Source organism: Saimiri boliviensis, chromosome 15 (genome assembly GCF_048565385.1).
Source record: "Saimiri boliviensis isolate mSaiBol1 chromosome 15, mSaiBol1.pri, whole genome shotgun sequence".
In the NCBI taxonomy this organism is placed as follows: domain Eukaryota; kingdom Metazoa; phylum Chordata; class Mammalia; order Primates; family Cebidae; genus Saimiri; species Saimiri boliviensis.
Window position 1 is genome coordinate 19,695,007 of NC_133463.1, and position 18,920 is coordinate 19,713,926.

Here is an 18,920-nt window from a genome sequence, read left to right on the forward strand (position 1 = left end):
GTGATTGAATCTCCCCATAAACTGAATTGGGTAGTCCTGTAATGTGATTTGCTTTGACAAAACTCAGTACATTTCTATTTACTGTTTAATATCAGTATCTCCTATAGATTATAAGCTTGTAGACAGTAAGGACCAGGTCTTTCTTGCTAAGGATCATGTCCACATTGCAGGGCACATAGTAGGTGTTCAACAAATACTATAGCAACATGGCCACAATTCCCAAATACTGCATCAAGGTACCCCAGAATGCTGTAGCAAACTCATAAAGAGTGTCATGAAAAAATTTTGAGGCAAAGTTCAGAGGGAAACGTATCTGCTGGATACTTTGAAAGATTGCTCATTATTTCAGTTAGATCACACTGTATTTCCTTCAATGACATTATCTCTGCAAAGCTGCGTCTTGGTAGTTGGTATGATAAAAACCAAGTAATGCATGAAAATCAATGAAGTACAGGAATAAGGGGGAGCAATGTTCAATTCCAAGATATAAGAAGCTGTGTGCAGTCTGTAATAGGCACACACATCCCAGTGGTAAGTAATTGTGGTTAAGAATAAAATAAAAACATTATTTTTCTTTTACTTTATGCATCCTATTGTTTTTGAAATAGATAGTAGGCTATGAAGACAAATATCTATTAAGTTGTTTGACCCTGCCTTCTTAATAAATAGAACACAGATCCAGAAGTGTTTCTCTGGCCTATGTGTAACATGAAAAGTTAGACTTTAACAGTGCTGTGAATCAAAAACTTTTGAGATTCTCTGATTAACAAGATAAATAACACAGATTGGAAGGGAGAGGGAAGAAAAAATTTTAGCTATTATCTATAGTTTATCAAATTATACTAATAAACAAAGCTTATTACTATAATGTAATATAAGATACTATGCCTATCATAATAGGGGCTCTAATAAAATCAACCTTTTAATGATTTATCGAGCATCTCTAAGGCATGTATGTGGAACAACAGCTCTATCATAAGTATATTGTCTTCACATATGTTCTCCTGAAAAGTTGTACATAAACTGTATCTTCTGAAATAGATACATAATTTAAGACCTATAGAAAAATCACATCACAAAAACTCTGAAGTGAACATTCTCATAAAATGATCTTCATGTAACAATAATATTAATTTTGTTTTGCAAATTTAGGTTTTCATATGTTGAGCTTTCTCCAAGTTCAGCTCATTTTGAATTTGAGTGTGTATGACATTTTTGAAAGCATATCTATATTTATCTCATATTATTCTCATTATCTCCCTCTGAGGGACAACAAAGAGTGACGTAAACCTAATTTTAAAAAATTAGAATATTACAATAATTTTATAATGAGAATCCACCATCTACAAGTTGACAAGAAATTTCTTAAAGTGTTTCCTTTCAAATTCATTTTTTGTTATGTCAAATTTGCTGTGCAAAAATAGTAATCACGACTTAAGTAATTTCTGATATCTAAATCTAAGAATTTATATTTTACAGTCTGTAAGCAGTCCCTACAGAAGTAGAATATCAGTGTCCAAAAAAATCTGCAATTGGCTACATAAATAAAGTCTTGCACAATCTTCTGTCAACTTAAATGCCTCATCATCAAATGAAAGAATTCTGGTTTTTTACAAAAGCAAAAGTTCCAAAAGTTTTTATAGTTCCTAAATAAAATGGGAAAAGAAAACTATCGAAAAATGGCAACTCTCCCCAGTTAAATGCCTTGTATTATTTTAACAGACACATGGCCAACTCCTAAAACTTGACATCATACATCATATAGGTACCAAAAATGGTTTCCTGTCCAAAAATATGGCCCAAATTTAAAAACTTTTCACTTAAAATACCAAGGCCTAATTCTGTTTCATTCCCATAACAATGTTCTAAATGAATCTTGATAGATATTACAGAACATTAACATTAAAGGATAATGTGACTATTTAGCCATCTTAAAATCCTGAGAAAATAATTTATCCTTTCTACTGAGCTAGTGAATTATAAGTCTTGAGTTAGGATTAAATACAAAATTAACAAAATTAAAATATATCCTGTATATCAAAAATAAGATGAAGGTAAAACTGACAACATAAAATGAATATTTCTAAAACATACAACATTGCAACCAAAACAACATTTCAACAAATAACAAATTGAAAAAAATCATTCATTAAATTGGTAAAACATAAGTACTATTTTTAACAAATAATCAGAAACTGGTACACCTGCACAACACATGCAGACATGATTGGAAAAATCCCTAATTTAGTTCTACTAAATATCTGACAATATTTTAGAACAACATGATTGTTATTCTATTTCCGAAGATTCCGGGAGAAAACTTTAGGAATATATACATTAAAGAAAAGTATAAAGCAAATATTAATTTTTTCAAAAATCCTAAAATAGAGCCCCAAAATATAATGCCCCTCAATCACATCTTTTAAAATGCCTAATTCTTATAAATGGTTTAAAGTCATGGAGATGCAGTATATATTTGGAGCTTTCTTTTAAGATAAACAAATGTATTACAATATGCCATATAGACAATGGCAAAGCTATTGTGAGGACCAAATTAATTCCAGAGAGCTAAAATCATTTATTCAACTGGTATAAGTTCCTTGAGGACAGTGGCTGCATCTTATTTCAATTTGCATTCTTGGTGCTTATGCAGTACCTAGTACTTCACTGGCACATATTAGGACAGGTGAATGAAAAAAAAGGACATGGCAATATACAAACATTATTTCACAATCCAGAGAACTTTCCAGTGTATTAAAATCTGATTTAACATGAAAAAAATGAAACATCCAATAGTAATCTTATATTTCAATGCCTAAATGCAAAACGTACCTCAATTTGCATCTTCAGATGTGTCTTGAAATTTGACAACAAAGTAAGAAATATAGAAAGAGAAAGCTCAAAGACCTCTGGAACAGATGAGACTCCATTTTTTGAGAGAGCAACACAAAGATACTGCTTAATAGCATTAATAAACATCTCATTTGTCCTGAAAACAGGTCCCGCATTCTGTAGAATTGATAGAAGTAACTGCAATGAAAGAATCTTGGATCGTAGTTCATGAGACCTAAAATGTAAAAAAGAAGGGATAGTATTGGAGACAAGGATAGAATTATGGTAATAACAGGTAGTTCCAAAAATATTTCCATATACTACATAATTTCACAAACTTCTTAAATGGAGAGGAACAGAAAATTCTATAACATAAAAAAGTTTCTGAATGACTTAAAAGTACAGTATATGAACAACTTAACCACTAACAGGTGCTTTCACTGATGTTCCCTTGAACCATGTATTAATCATTTCACAAATTTTTTAAAAAGAAAAAAGTTATTCATAAATATTTATCATCAACTATTATTTTACTGGAAAAGAAAAAATAATGTGAAGATACATGCTGTGTTCCTTTCTTTCACAACCATATACTTCTCCTTACAAATCATCATAAACTTCTCAAATTAAGTGCCATATTTAGTATTAATACACAAAAGTTCCAATGGACTTTTTTCTGGTTATGCTACTCAAAAATCCTAAATACTAATAAAAAAGTTTTGGTTGCATAAACAAGTGACAGCACTACTTCAAGCTTACTTTTTTAGTAACCATTTAAAGTGTTTTTTTTTTCTTTTGAATAAACATAGAGATGTTCAGAACATTTAAAAACTTTAAGGCCAGACGTGGTGGCTCAGGCCTGTAACCTCAGCACTTTAGGAGGCTGAGGCAGGTGGATCACTTGAAGTCAGGAGAGCCTGATCAACATGGTGAAACCCCATCTCTACTAAAAATATACAAATTAGTGGATTGTGGTGGTGGGCACCTGTAATCCCAGCTACTCGGGAAGCCGAGGCAGGAGAATAGCTTGAACCTGGGAGGTGGAGACTGCAGTGAGTGGAGATCACACCACTGCACTCTAGCCTGGGTGACAGAGTAAGACTCCTGTCCAAAAAATATTAATAAAATAAAAATAAAAACTTCAATAGCTTAGCAATTTATTCTAAATAATTTTGTAATGAAAAGCTGAAGAAGTTTTTGACTTAATTTTTTTTCCCAATCAATATATTATGCCTATGCCATGCTTCTGATCACTATCTAGTGTTTGAATTATTTGATGTTGCAAACACAATTTTCCTCCCATTGAAACTGATCTCTTAAACCCAACAGACCATGGACACTGATCCTAGGAAATATTTTCAAATGTAGAACACACCAAAATGCTGTAGCAGTTGGTTCTTCAAAAAAAAAATAAAAAGTAGCCCAAATGCTGCTTTCAGTAACATTTACATTGTATAGTAAACTTAATTGCCCTTGATTTCCACCTGTAAAGTTCTATAGTTATAAGTGTCAAGTAATTCAAGAAGCTACATAAATCTAATAAGCAATTGTTAATTTCACATAAATGGGTATCACAAAAAAATACTACTTTCTCTGAAATAAAACTGGAGCCAATATTATGACTCATTATTACACAGTCATGTTTCTTGCACTGAGTCTTCCTTTGAATCTAAAAATATGTGCAGCAAATACATAATTACTAAAAAAATAAGCTTAGATAAATCAAGTTAGAGACAGCAAGAACAAAGACTTCAAATAGCTACAGGGAACTATGGAGTGAGCCAACTATCTCCCCTCCTGTTCTAGTCTTCCAAGGCTTACACACTACTTCCTATTCTAGCTCACATTTATCACCTATTATGCTCAATTTCTATTGTAATTAAGTCCTGCAGTTTACCAATCTGTAGCAATGAGTTTTTGTTCTAAGCATGTCTTATATTTCTATTCCCAACATTTAGCAAAATATCTTGTATACTGTATGTGCTCAAAAAAAAATTAACGAACTTATTCTTGTATTCATCCATGTATTAAATACCTACTGTGTACAAGGCAATAATAAATGAAGAAATGATTAGACAACTGTCCTATGACATAAGTTATACTTTACATAGACAAAAGAGGCCTGAAATTTCAGGTCTGCAGGCCAGAATACATAAAGGGAAGCAAAAACAAAAAAAGAAAATTATGTAACTACAAAAGCTTGACTTTTGGCAAAAAAAATCATTAAAGACAGAAAACTACATATTCTTTTGGAAAAAGAATAGCCTCTAAGAGTGTATTCAGTATTCAATTCCAATGTTTAATGACTGATAGTCAAGTCAAGAAGGTCTTCAAAAAAATTTCGCTAATACTTGGTTCAAACCCACTAAGTATAAGGCTTGTTAATTTACATTATTCCTTGTAAGAATCCTTCGTATCATTAAAGATTGCATCTTTTCAAAACCAGATCACTCTTTCTCCAGGGATAAATGAATATACCCTTCCCTACCCACAATACTCCTCAAAATTCATATTATTTTCTTTTGTGTCCTTTTCATTCTCAGCATTTTGAAGAATTTCTTTTCTGTTTCTGGAATTCTTTCAAATCACAATTTTTACATTTGATTTTGGAAAAAGACATCTGAGGTTTTTATGGTCAATAACATTATTAAAACATGGCAAAAATGGCCTTCAGCAATAAAACCAAATTCTTATAAAGTGGGTCTTCATTGATTTAGAATGAGATGTTAAAAATGTTAATTTTCGAATGACATTCAAAACTGTCAATTTTTAAATAAGATTTTTGAATGTCAATTTCTGACTTAGGATTTGGGCCTAAAAAGATTTTATGATTTTAGGCTTCTGGGTCTAAAGAAAGTTTCTCCCTGAACTGGTGCAATCTGACAAAATTAAACAAATATAACAAATGTAGTTTCCAGATATTTATGAAGTTTTCACAGTAACTGTCTCCGGTCTTCTCAGTTGGCACTTAGAAACTGAAACACTATAGAATTTTTTTAAACTGAAGTACTGTTGCCTAACAGTAAGGCAACTTTTAAATGGAAGTACTATTGCCTCCCCCTATTTCAATATCCCTTTCTTAAAGTTATGGTCTGTTCCAAGGTTTCTTTCTCCAGAAAGTTCTAAAATTGTCATGCTGCAATACATCATGCTGCAATATTAGAGAGGCAGGCAACTCATATAACTTTCAAACTCAATCTCAAGAGTAATTAGTTACATCTGAATCACATGAAAGACACCTGACCATTTATGACTTACAAAAATGGTACTTTTCTAGGGTTTAATCTAATAAATTTCATGAAAATTAGACAAGTGGCTCCTATGTCAAAGTTCTTCCTGCTCCCAAAAGAGAAAGATATCATATCCTAAGGCATTTTGTCAGACCTTAATGAATATGCATTATATTTCATTACGACTTTTAAGATTTCTTTCTTTTAGGTTTCAGTACCTTTTGACTGGCAGTTTTTAAAAACCTAGGGCCGGGATACAGGGTTACATTGGCTCCAAAGTTACTTATGTGGAAATAAGAATTCATGAATTCATTCATTTGATAATACTTATTGAGCCCATCCTATGCACCAAGCACTATTCTAGAATGCTGTCATACCCTTTAGGAAATAGCACAAGTTATCTATTCCAGCAGTGTTAGAATTTTTTGTTTTTTAGAAAATAGTGTTAAGTCACATACCCTTTAGGAAATAGTGTAAGTTATCTACTCCAGCAGTTTTGAATTGTTTTTCAGTACTTTTTTCTTAAATATAAAATACCTCCCCTCCACCCAATTTTTTTTTTATGGTTCTATAGGACAAAAAGGACAAAAGAAAATCCACACATAACCTTAACAGTAAGTTTCAAGTCTAAATACCTCTATTTGTCAGGCAAAACAGTTAATAACTTACTTTGGATCTGGCGGTCCATCTGACAGTGGTTTCATTGACAGTTTACACAATGACCTGAATACTAGAAAGGCATCCTTTTGTAAAATGTGGGAAAACTTAGCACCAGGTGAAGGTCCTGAAGAATTTCCAGATTCCTAAACAAGTTAATATATCATGAAAATAGGGAGATTTGCCAATGTAAAATCATTTCAGACTTCTAGTGTATTTCATTTAATTCACTAACAGGTGGGGTTTCCCCTACTTTTGGAAGGAGAACCAGATTAGGGAATCTCCCACACTGTTTTTCTTTCACACTCCAGGACCACACCCAACAATAAATACCTTTAAAAATGCATTTTAAAAATATTCCTTATTAATAAACCAAATAAACTCTTAAAATTTACCCAGCTTATACTGACAAAAAACGGGTATGTCATGCCTGATAAGATACCTATCCAGGCTGGGCACCGTGGCTCACACCTGTAATCCCAGCACTTTTGGAGGCTGCGGCAGGTGGACCACAAGGTCAGGAGATCAATACCATTCTGGCCAACATGGTGAAGCCCCATTTCTACTAAAAATACAAAAATTAGTCAGGTGTGGTAATCTCAGCAACTTAGGAAGCCGAGACAGGAGAATCACTTAAACCCGGGAGGCAGAGGTTGCAGCAGTGAAACGAGATCATGCCACCACACTTCAGCCTGGCTGACAGAGTGAGACTCGGTCTCAAAAAAATACATAAATAAATAAAGAGAACTATTCAAAGACCTAAATTATACTCCCTATTACTGTTTCATGCTTTTATCCTATTTTACTTTTGATCTTACTCTGGGCGAACATAAACTGAAGGTCAACAAAGCCAAGAAAACCTATTCCTAAATATGGGACACTGACTTAGTGGAGGACTCCTTTACCTAAAAAGGCAGATTTTTACACACAAAAAAATATAGGGTAGGGAAGAAAAGAACCTGTCATTACCATGGTACTGATTTCTTTGTAGTCATAAACAAAAGTTAAGATGAAGTTCCCTAAATTTCTAGAAGTCTTCTCATCTACAACCACTGACTGAGTTACCTGAAATGCTTGGGATCAGAAATGTTTTGGGTTTCAGATTTTTTTTGGATTTTGAACTCTCTGCATTACACTGACTTAGCATTCTAACACCAAAATCCAAAATGTGGAATTCTCCAACGAGCATTTCCTTTGTGCATGACCTTCGAGCATCATCTTGGCACTCAAAAAGTTTTGGATTTGAAGCATTTTTGAATTTCAGATTAGGAATAGTCAACCCATACCAGAATTATCTTGTAAATATGTAATACGAACATTCTTATTAAATGTTAATTCAATTGGTAGATGGGTGCAGAGAAGATGCAAACATAGATGAGACATGCCTTAGAGTTGGAAATGTAGCTATCAAAATATGAAGGGAAAAAATTGCTGTAATTTATGTAAATGAGGAAAAAAAAAACCCCAAGTTTCTTGTCTCCCCAGACTAAAGAAAATCAGGCAGCAGCATCAGATAAAAATATTCATGACAGGGTGGTGGTAGCCTATAAATCTGTAAGATTAACAGGATTTCTCTCCCTCCCCCCTTCCATTTATACCTGAGTATCATTGGAAGAGACTGACAATCTATCATCAGGTAAGGATGGTGTATATGCAACAGAAATTGGTGTTCCTGGAATTCCATTTGCTTGAATATTTTCACTGTCACTACCGTCTTCTATAGTTCCAATGTTGCCATCTGCACTTGCATTTATAGTAGTCCCTTCTCCCATATCTAAAATAAGAATAAAAACCATGCAAATATATCTGACTTAACCAAAATGTATTTAAAAAGCATAGAGTACTTAAAATGAAACAGTGGCAGTAAAGCAATGTGAAGTAAAATACGTACTGGCACCACTTAAAGGTTAGCATACTTACTACTAAGTAAGTATGTATCTGGCATACTTCCAAATACAATCCTTAAGTTGGCTCTGGCAATGAAACACACTTAGCTGATGAAAGGCTAACCAGGATGTGCCAAAACAGAAGCTTACTTTTTTAGTCTATATTAGCACTTAGCATTTACTGAACTGGGTTTTGATGAATGCTAATGACTTGAGATGTGAAGACAAATTCCTCGACAAAATATCTCACTGTCAAATAAGTTCAAGAAATGCTGGGAAATAGGTTTATTACAGACTTTAAGCTGCTAATATGTACAAAGCTCTCCAAGAAGGATACACAGTATGTAGTGTTTCCAAAATTTATCATGAGCCCCCTTCCCATTTTAGAATTCCTATTAATATCTTTAATAATCTATGTTCTTTGGAACACAGCCAGGGAAATAATGACCCAAACCACTGAAAATTTTTCACTAGGTCACTTTGAGTAATCATACTCATAATTAATATAAACAGAAACAAGTGACTTCTGGTAGAACAAACAGAGATAATGAAAATAATATCAAGTTCCAGAACTACTCTAGGTATAATGAAACTCTTTTATGCCACCAAAGAAAACTGTAAGACAGTATGAGAGAAACATGCTGTACTACAAGGAACATAGATTCTGAAATATGAAAGACCCATGTTTCAATTATGTCTTCACCAGTTAATTGGGTAAGTTATTTCATCTTTCTTTGCCCGAGTTTCTTCATCAGTAACAGAAATAATGAGGTTTATGAGGAACCACCAAACACACATACGAGACATAATACAACTGGTACTCCATAACTGATAGTTATTACTAATTTTGTTACTAATTGATAACATGTCTCCAACTTTTGATTGACTCGAATAATATGAAACAAGTAGCAGCTTCTGGTTCCCCTATCCAGAGGCTGCTTTCTCCTCTCCAAATCAGAACACCCTGGGATGGATTAAACTGGATAATTCCAAAGCACGTTTTGCATTAGTAAGTATAACATAAAAAATATATTCAGTAATAAAAATCATTTTGAAAACTGTTACACAAAACAGATGCTTTCTTAGAGGACTTTTGGAGCTTTAATATGCTAATGTTTGATGTGCTAAATACTACTACAGTTTTTATATATTACATATATAAAGAATGCTTAGGCCAGGCATGGTAGCTCATGCCTATAATCCCAGCACTCTGGGATGCCAAGGTGAGAGGATCGCTTGAGACCAGGAGCTCGAGACCAGCCTGGGCAACATAGTGAGACATCATCTCTACAAAAAAAATGGTTTTTTGAAAAAGAATGCTTACATATGTAAAGATTGTGGAAAGACCCACAAAAAAGTTAACAATGATTATTAGAAACTGAGTTCCTATCTCATTCCCCAAAGAACTTCTTTCAAAACTTTTTCTCTCTGTACCCAATTACATCTCTTCCTATGGCTCTCTCACCACCTCCCCTTAATAAATGACTTCCACCTACTATTTAGCTAAAAATTAGGTAATTTATCATAGGTTTCCTTACTGTCTCTTGCAGCACCATAAAAATACACCTCTTTTTGCCTTCAACAGTATCTTCCTCCACTAACAATGCTTTTTCAATTTTTTGCACACAACTGGATTGTTGTGTGCAAAACAATCCTGTTATCTAACATTAAATTATCCTATTATCCCAAAACCTCCCTATTATCCAACGTTCAAATATTTTCACTCACACACACACACACACACACACACACAATCTTCCTTCACCTGTTACCACATCTCAGCTATTGTCCATTTTCTTCCCTCTTTTTATTAAATTTCTCAAAGGAATACTCAATATTCTTTGATATTACTTTCCTCCTTTCCACCTCAAGACAGTTCTCAAAGAAACTGAAAACATTTCCAGATTTTCTTTTTAGACTTTGAAGCCACAACCTCAGGGGCTAAAATCTTCACTTTATCACTTCTCAGAAAGTAGTAATCACTTATTACTCAGTTTTCTCATTTGTAAAGAGGAGACAGTATTAGTACCTAAACATCCCAATGTTTGAAGGAAGGTCAAATGTAAAGCACACAAATATAGGAAGAACTTAATACAGTTAGATATTATTATTGTCTATGTTTTTTCCTCCAATTATCCCTTAAACATAGATGTAAACTTCTACTTTCAAAGCAGTGAATTGAGCCTACCAATTTACCTTCTCCTTTGACAAATCCCACTGAAATTACAAAAAATGTATATAAACATATTTTTAATAATGAAGATAAACCAAGGAGCATATCACTGGATCATAAACTTTGAGGAATTCCTAGAAAGTAGGTTGAGATCAAAAGAAAAGCTATTTAATGTACTGCTTATGACTGACCACGTGCAAAGAATAGGCCTACCTGAGAGAGACGGTGTTTTACCACTTGGGTTCTAAAAGACGTCAAAGCCTGGAATGGCAAGGTGCTATGAGGTAGGAGGGAAGATGCAAATCAAAGAGCTTGGGGAACCATGCCAATGTCTATCAATAGAGCTGACCACAGTCATGATCATCTAGACTGTATTTGATCACTGCCTGCTAACTAAAGTAGATTATTTATTTAGTAGTTCTCCAAAGAGAACAAGTAGGCCAGGAAAGGAGAGAGCAGTATCTCAGCTAACTGGGAATGCTGCAATAAACACCAAAGGAAAACCAACTAAGGTTCTAGGCTCCTACTTTGTTTCTACCTAATTACTGCCAATTAAAGATTACTGAATGAAGCCAACCTAAGATTCCCTGGCAAGGCGTGGGAGAGTGAGAACAAATCAAGAAGTGTGAAGAGCTCCCTCAGTGTAGAATATATAAGAAGTGTATAGCATTCATCCCAAGCTTCACTTGACTTTGGTTTGTGCTTATAATACGGTGAATGATATGCGACTACACAGCCCAAGGGCCACTAGAGCCATGACCTGCTCAAGGGAGGCACCTGCTTCGTTGCTTTCAGCTTACAAATGAGGTCAGCCTTTGGACCACAGTCACATCATAAATTTTGGAAAGGAAGGCCTCACAAGAAATAGAAAAAAACCTATACACAATTACTGAGAGTAGACCGATCATATCTAGTCTCTTTCTACAAATAGGTAAAAACATAAAGTTTATAGCTCAAAAGTGAAGACAAAGCACAGCAATCTGAGCAAATTGGAAATTAGATTTTACAGCTAGGACATTTCCAGTTAGTACAGTCAGTGATATGTGAAGCAATGTTGAATGATACACAAGAGCACAGTGCCATAAAAAAAGAAGCTCAGAGAAAAATGGGGTTCTTGGGAGAAAAATATGACTGAAACAAAAACACACGGGAAAAAGCAGTAGAATGAGTATTACTAAAAAATATTTGCAAAATGGAAAAATCTTTGTAACATTCTTGCTGAATGTAGACCCATAAAACAAAATGACAGAAATTAGAAAAGACTACAATAGCAATCCAGGAAGATTTGATCTAGAATATTCAACATGATCTAGAATATTCAACATCTGTATAGTGTGAAATGTGGAAAAGACCACAGAAAGAATGAAAAATTAGCAACAACAACAAAGAAAATATTTCTAGAATAATGAAAAGGCTTAAAAAACTCAATAGCTACTCCTGATTTAAAAAACAAAAGTAATGATAAAGAATATCCTCCAAAAACAATAGCAATCATCAAATTTAATGGTGAAATACTATCAATAATGTTAAAAAAAAATGAAGATCCTTGCCATTATTAACACTAGTCAACATTTTCTGGAGGTTCTAGCCAATGTAATTTAACCCAAAGAAACAAACAAAAATGAAGTATAAATACTGTAAAGGAAAAGACAAAGATAAAAATATCATCATTCACTTGGGAAAAGTGGAAATAACCAAATGAAAAACTTTTAGAAATAATATGAGTTCAGAAGGTGACCAAATAGGAGATAAATGCGGAAAAACAAGAATTTTTTTTATATTCCAATTAAATTAGGTAATAGAGAAAGAAGACTCCACCAAAATATTATCAAAACTAAACCAAACATATAGAAATAATTTAACAAAAAATGTCTAAGAGCCAAAGGAAGAAAACAATACTTTCCTGAACGACGTAAAAGACTTCACTAAATGAACTTTTTATGTTTCTGAAGGAGAAGACTCAATATTATTGCAAAGAAGATATAATCTTCCCAAGTGAATTTATAAGCACATGATAATTTCAATTACTAAATAAGTGTTAACTTTTGAACTTAATAAAGTGGTTCTAAAGTTCACCTAAAAAAAGAACACATTTAATACATATTTTAAAAACAGATACTATAAAACACAAAAATTAAACACAAGAGAAAAAAATTAAAGTGGAAGGCCTTGCATTATGAAAATCAAAATGTTCTATAAAGACAAAGTATTTTAAAGGATTCAACACTGGATAAAAATGTACAAATAGCTCAATACAATTGTACAGAAAACTCAAAACACAGAACTATTTAGGATAAAATTTTCATTTCAAATTGAGAAATGATTATTTCCACAGGTTATAATTAGCTATACAATTTCAAACTATAAAGAAAAATAAATCTGAGATGAATTAAAGAATAAAAGTCAAAAAATTTAATAAGTATTAAAAAATGTATTGTAGCACATTTTATAATCTTAGGGTTGTAAAATTCATTTTAAGCAAAACAAAAACGGAAACCATAAATAAAAAGATAATCTCAAAAAAAATTTTTTTGCGGTAAAGTATGTGCTCAGAAAATAACGATATAGGCCAAGCATGATGGCTCAGGCCTGTAATCGCAGCATTTTAGGAGGCTGAGGCAGGTGGATCACAAGGCCAACATGGTGAAACCCCATTTCTACAAAAAAAACACAAAAATTAGCCAGGAATGGTGGTGTGCGTCTGTAATCTGAGCTACGTGGGAGGCTGAGACAGGAGAATTGCTTGAACCTGGGAGGCAGAGGTTGCAGTGAGCCGAGATCGTGCCACTGAACTCCAGCCTGGGTGACAGAGCAAGACTCCATCTCAAAAACAAAACAAAAAAACAAAAAAAAAACGTTCAAACAAAACAAAGACTGAGTAGAAAAAAATATTTACAATACACTGAACAAAAAATAATTTTAGTATGAAGAACTCTTGAAAATAAGAACAAAAGAAAGAAAAGGAAAAACAGGTAAAAGACATAAATTGTAATTCAAAAAAGTATAAACAGTCCAATGATAGTTGGAATATATAAAATTACCAATCTTTGATCTATGAAAATGATTGCCTATGTTTTGACCTTGCAAATAGTCAAATGCAAATTAAAACAATAAACACCATCATTACAATGACATTATAGCACTGTATACAAATTTTTTAAATATTCATAGACTTTGATCAATCTATTCCTTCTTTATAATTTATCCAAAAGATGAGTGCAAAAAGATGTCTATCATAAGAAAGGTATATCACAACAATGTTTATAAAAAGCAAAAACCTGGAAATAATCTAAATGCTAGTATTAATAGGAGATTATTTAAATAAATTATGGCCCAGTGATATAATGAAATACAAATGGACATGAATGGATATAGTTTACTATGTGAAAGATGCAAATTATCAAACTTAAGTATATTCCCATTTATACTTAAATATATATATGCAGGCATGTGTGAAAAATGTTATTTAAAAATTATGTAGAGTAAAACACAACATAACAAGATCAAAAGACTTGGGCAAATAATAAACTGAGAGAAAGTATCTGTAAAATGTATTACAGAATCCTAATATAGAAAGGAGTCTTAACGGGAAAAGGATAAAAATCTGATGGAAAAGTGAACAGAAGACATGAATAGGTAACTCACTAAAAGAGATACAAATGATCCTACAGATATGAAAAGGTTATTTCACTTACAGTCAGAGAAATGTACATTAAAACCAAACTGAGATACATTTCTCACTTATCAGGTTGGTAAAAACTCAAAATCTTTTAGTACTAGTAGCTGTGGAGAAAAAGGGACTCTCATACATTACTGGTAAGAGTGCAAAATGGCACAACACCTATAAAGAGTAATTTAGCAATAGCTAACAAATGTTCATATTCATTTACCACTTGACCCAATAATAATCTCATTTCTAGGAATTTGCCCTGAAGATAAACTTCCATAAATATGAAACAATACAGATGTACAAAGTTACTCACTGCAGCATTTTTGTAACAGCAAAACACTGGAAACAACCTAAGTACAATAGGGGGCTGGCTGAATAAACTATGCTATACCTGCATAAAGGAGTATTATGCAGAAAGCCCTAAGAGAAGAGAAGAAAATCTCTGTCAACTGAAATAGAATGATTTCTAATATATGTTAGGTTAAAAAAAAAGCAACATAAGCCGGGCGCGGTGGCTCAAGCCTGTAATCCCAGCACTTTGGGAGGCCGAGGCAGGTGGATCGCGAGGTCAGGAGATCGAGACCATCCTGGTCAACATGGTGAAATCCTGTCTCTACTAAAAATACAAAAAAATTAGCTGGCCATGGTGGCGCGTGCCTGTAATCCCAGCTACTCAGGAGGCTGAGGCAGGAGAATTGCCTGAACCAGGAGGCGGAGGTTGCGGTGAGCTGAGATCACGCCATTGCACTCCAGTCTGGGTAACAAAAGCGGCGAAACTCTGTCTCAAAAAAAAAAAAAAAAAAAAAAAAGCAACATACACACATACATGCAGTATTCTAACAAAAGATGTTAGAAAGGGAAATAAAAATACATGCATTTGTTTACTTCTTTTACGCACAAGCACACATGTATGGGCAACCCCCAACCTCCAGAGATAAACTAAAAGCTAGTGAAAGTGATTACCTATAGAAGGAGGATAAGAGAAGGAAGGAGCTGATGAGGAGTTCTCTATGTAAACATTTTATGTAATTCTGACCTTGAATCATGTAAACATTTTTCATATTTAAAAAAAGAACCAATAAAATAATTAATTCAAGATAACTTTTTAAAAACAGTCCTCTCAGCCGGGCGCGGTGGCTCAAGCCTGTAATCCCAGCACTTTGGGAGGCTGAGGCGGGTGGATCACGAGGTCGAGAGATCGACACCATCCTGGTCAACATGGTGAAACCCCGTCTCTACTAAAAATACAAAAAATTAGCTGGGCATGGTGGCACGTGCCTGTAATCCCAGCTACTCAGGAGGCTGAGGCAGGAGAATTGCCTGAACCCAGGAGGCGGAGGTTGCGGTGAGCCGAGATCGCGCCATTGCACTCCAGCCTGGGTAACAAGAGTGAAACTCCGTCTCAAAAAAAAAAAAACAAAAAAAAAAACAGTCCTCTCACTCATCTTAGTAGGATATATTTAAGGATGCATATAATTACAGAGAAATTTTGAACTTTATAGGTTTGCTGTTGGTAATGGCATCTTCTTGGGAATCCGGGTTTTCACTGCAGGAAAAGGAAGATACAAATAGGAAGTACAGGAAGATGAGGAGAAACCTTGTAGTGTTGAATGCGAAGTAGAACTACAAATAGGAACTTAAAACTAATTGTATGTTTGCCTATCTCTGTCCATTAGAAGGGACTACAAGTAAGGACATCTCAGCAGCTAGCAACAAGCACACCTTGTACACAATTCTTGGTTACTAAAAACAAATGCCCACTAAGAACAGAGACTCTTTGGAGAACTAGCTGATTCCAGGGCTGAGGAAAAGGGAAGCTGAAGGAGAAGCTGGAACATCTTTCTGTTCCAAACATAAGGGAAAAGCTCAAAGACTAATGGAATCACATCAAAAGAACATGGGTGTTGGCTTGAAGGGATTCCTACTGGCAGGCAAAAAATAAAAATAATAATGATACAGGATTATAACACATCACATAATAAATAAAAGAATTCATTGAATCCATGGTATTTTTTTAATGGGGGTGGGGTGGGATGAGAGAGTTCTTCTCTATAGAAAAATGTCAACGAATGTTAGAATCAGAAAATTGCTGTATTGCAACCCAGTGTTGTATCTAAGTAAGGCAAGGATCAAAAATGTGTGCTGAAATCACTAAGTGGGCCAAGTGTGTGGTTCATGCCTGTAATCCCAGCACCTGGGGAGACTGAGATGGGAGGATCACCTGAGGCCAGGAGTCCAAGCCCAGCCTGGGCAACACAAGCAAGACTCCATCTCGACAAAAAAAATACAAAAACTAGCTAGGCATGGTGGTGTATACCTGTAGACCCAGCTACTCAGGAGGCTGAGGCAGGAGGATTGCTTGAGCCCAGGAGGTCAAGGCTGCAGTGACTCAAGACTGTACCACTACACCCCAGCCTGGGTGACAGAGCAAGACTTCTTCTTGGGGAGGGGGGTGTAACATGGGGTGAATAAATCTTCATATAGTCTCAAAGTATCATCTCAGCTTAGCTATTAGTTACAAAGTGAAAACGTTCCTTTACATTACAGAGAGCTGATAGTCACCATCTTAACCAACACCATCACCAACAGGGGGGTAATGTGTCATTATGTACCAATTTATATGATATAATATGAAGTACCAATAATCACCTATGCAGTATTTTCACCAAATATGTTTAATCTAAACTAATCATGTAGATGACAATCTCAAATTACTCATATAGGATGGTAAAGAAACTATCCAATAAATCCAAAGTTTAGAATACTCTACAAGGCAAAAGACTCTTCAAAAAAGTAAGTATCATGAAAGACGGGGGGAAAAATCAAGAGGACTTGCTCTAAACCAAAGAGACAGATAAGCAAATGAGAGTTTACCTAGGGTGAATTCTGGATTTAGGAAAAAAAAGAAAGGATATAAGACACATTTTGGGAAAACTGGGAACAATGAAAAATATATGTGTATTAGATATTCTTGAAATTGTATTAATTTCCCTAGGTGTGAAAATGGAATTGTGCTTATGTATAAGAATGCTCTTATTTGGAGAAGACATACACTGTGAGGTATTTAAGGGTGAAATGTCAAGATGTATACAACCAATTTTCAAATGTTTCAGCAAAGACACATACGTTATGTGTATGTGTGTTTATAGATACACAAAGCAAACACAGCAAAATCGTTAACAATTAGTGAATCCAGATAAAGGGCACATAGGTGTTCATTTCATTGTACAACTGAACTTTTTTTTTTTTTTGAACTTTTCTCTAGGTTTGGCATTTTTCCTAAGAAAAAAGTTACACAAAACTTTCACTTCAGACTCTGTATTCTGTTAGGTGCTGGTGAACATTTTTTATAAAGGGCCAGATGATAAACATTTTAGGCTTCACAGGTGGTACAATCTCTACTGAAACAATTTAACTCTACCTATGTAGTGCAACAGAAGCTTCTATAGGCAATATAAAAACAAATAAACATGGTTGTGTCACAGTATTATTTTACATACAAAAATAGGTAGCGGGTTGAATTTGGCCCACAGGCCATAATTTGCCAACTCCTTACTATATTATGATATGTTTAAAGAATGCATGGGCATATACTGCTATTTTCTCCTCCCTATTTTTATTTTAAAAATATATATATATAAAATTCATACTCCTGAAATCACTGTCTCTTCTTCAGCCTCTACCATTTCCCACTTAGTAATCTCATGGCTTCACTATTAATTTTAACAGAATGACTCCCATCTATACCACCTGCCTTGGTAATTCTTGAGCCAGAGTCTTTCCATTATGTATTTCATAATCATTTCCACATGAATGGCCAATCTGAAAGTCAAATTCAGTATGTCAAAAGTAAATTAAATGCCTTTTTTCCCAAGTGACTTATCTTCCAAGATGATTCAATTCTACCAATAGTACCACCATCCACCTATCCATTTAGACTCAAAAACTGAAACACTACCTGTACAGAAAAGAGGTAACATAGTAGGTCAGAGACTGCCTATCCTTAGAAAGGCCTACTTGGGAGGGATCCCACTATTTTGGAAGGTAACCCACTATTCCCAGAACTGATAAAAGTGACTCACTATTCTAAACTGTACAAAGAGTATGATTTGTCCTCAACACGAGCCTTCCTTCTGGGAGTCTGAATTTTGGCACATGCTAGGTGCCTGCATAACAGCCACCAATAAAAACCCTGGCCCCGAGTTTCTAATGAGCTTCCCTGGTAGACAACACTTCACAATTTGAATTAAGAGCATCTTGTATGACTTCTCTGAGAGAGACTTTTGGAGCATGTACCTGATTTTCTCCAGACTTCACCTCATATACCTTTTCCTAGTGATCATTCTGCCTTGTACTTTTTCACTAATAAATCATGCAAGGAGTACAACTATATGCAGGGTCTTGTGACGGCTTCCAGAGAAATCACCAAACCCTGGGGTAATCTTGAAGGCCTTTGACATATTTTATTTTCT

At 34.4% G+C, this 18,920-nt stretch overlaps 1 protein-coding gene across 2 annotated transcripts in view; it reads right to left on the reverse strand.

The window, feature by feature from the left end:
• The window catches only part of ARFGEF1 (ARF guanine nucleotide exchange factor 1), a 163,312-nt gene that overhangs the window by 88,325 nt on the left and 56,067 nt on the right, over positions 1–18,920 (reverse strand). For both annotated transcript variants that reach the window (XM_010330735.3, XM_003942896.4), the window contains exons 8-10: positions 8,318–8,493; positions 6,732–6,865; positions 2,833–3,067 (exon numbers count right to left, since the gene is read on the reverse strand). In XM_010330735.3, the coding sequence (XP_010329037.1) occupies positions 2,833–3,067; positions 6,732–6,865; positions 8,318–8,493 (545 nt within the window). The remainder of the gene's footprint in view (positions 1–2,832; positions 3,068–6,731; positions 6,866–8,317; positions 8,494–18,920) is intronic.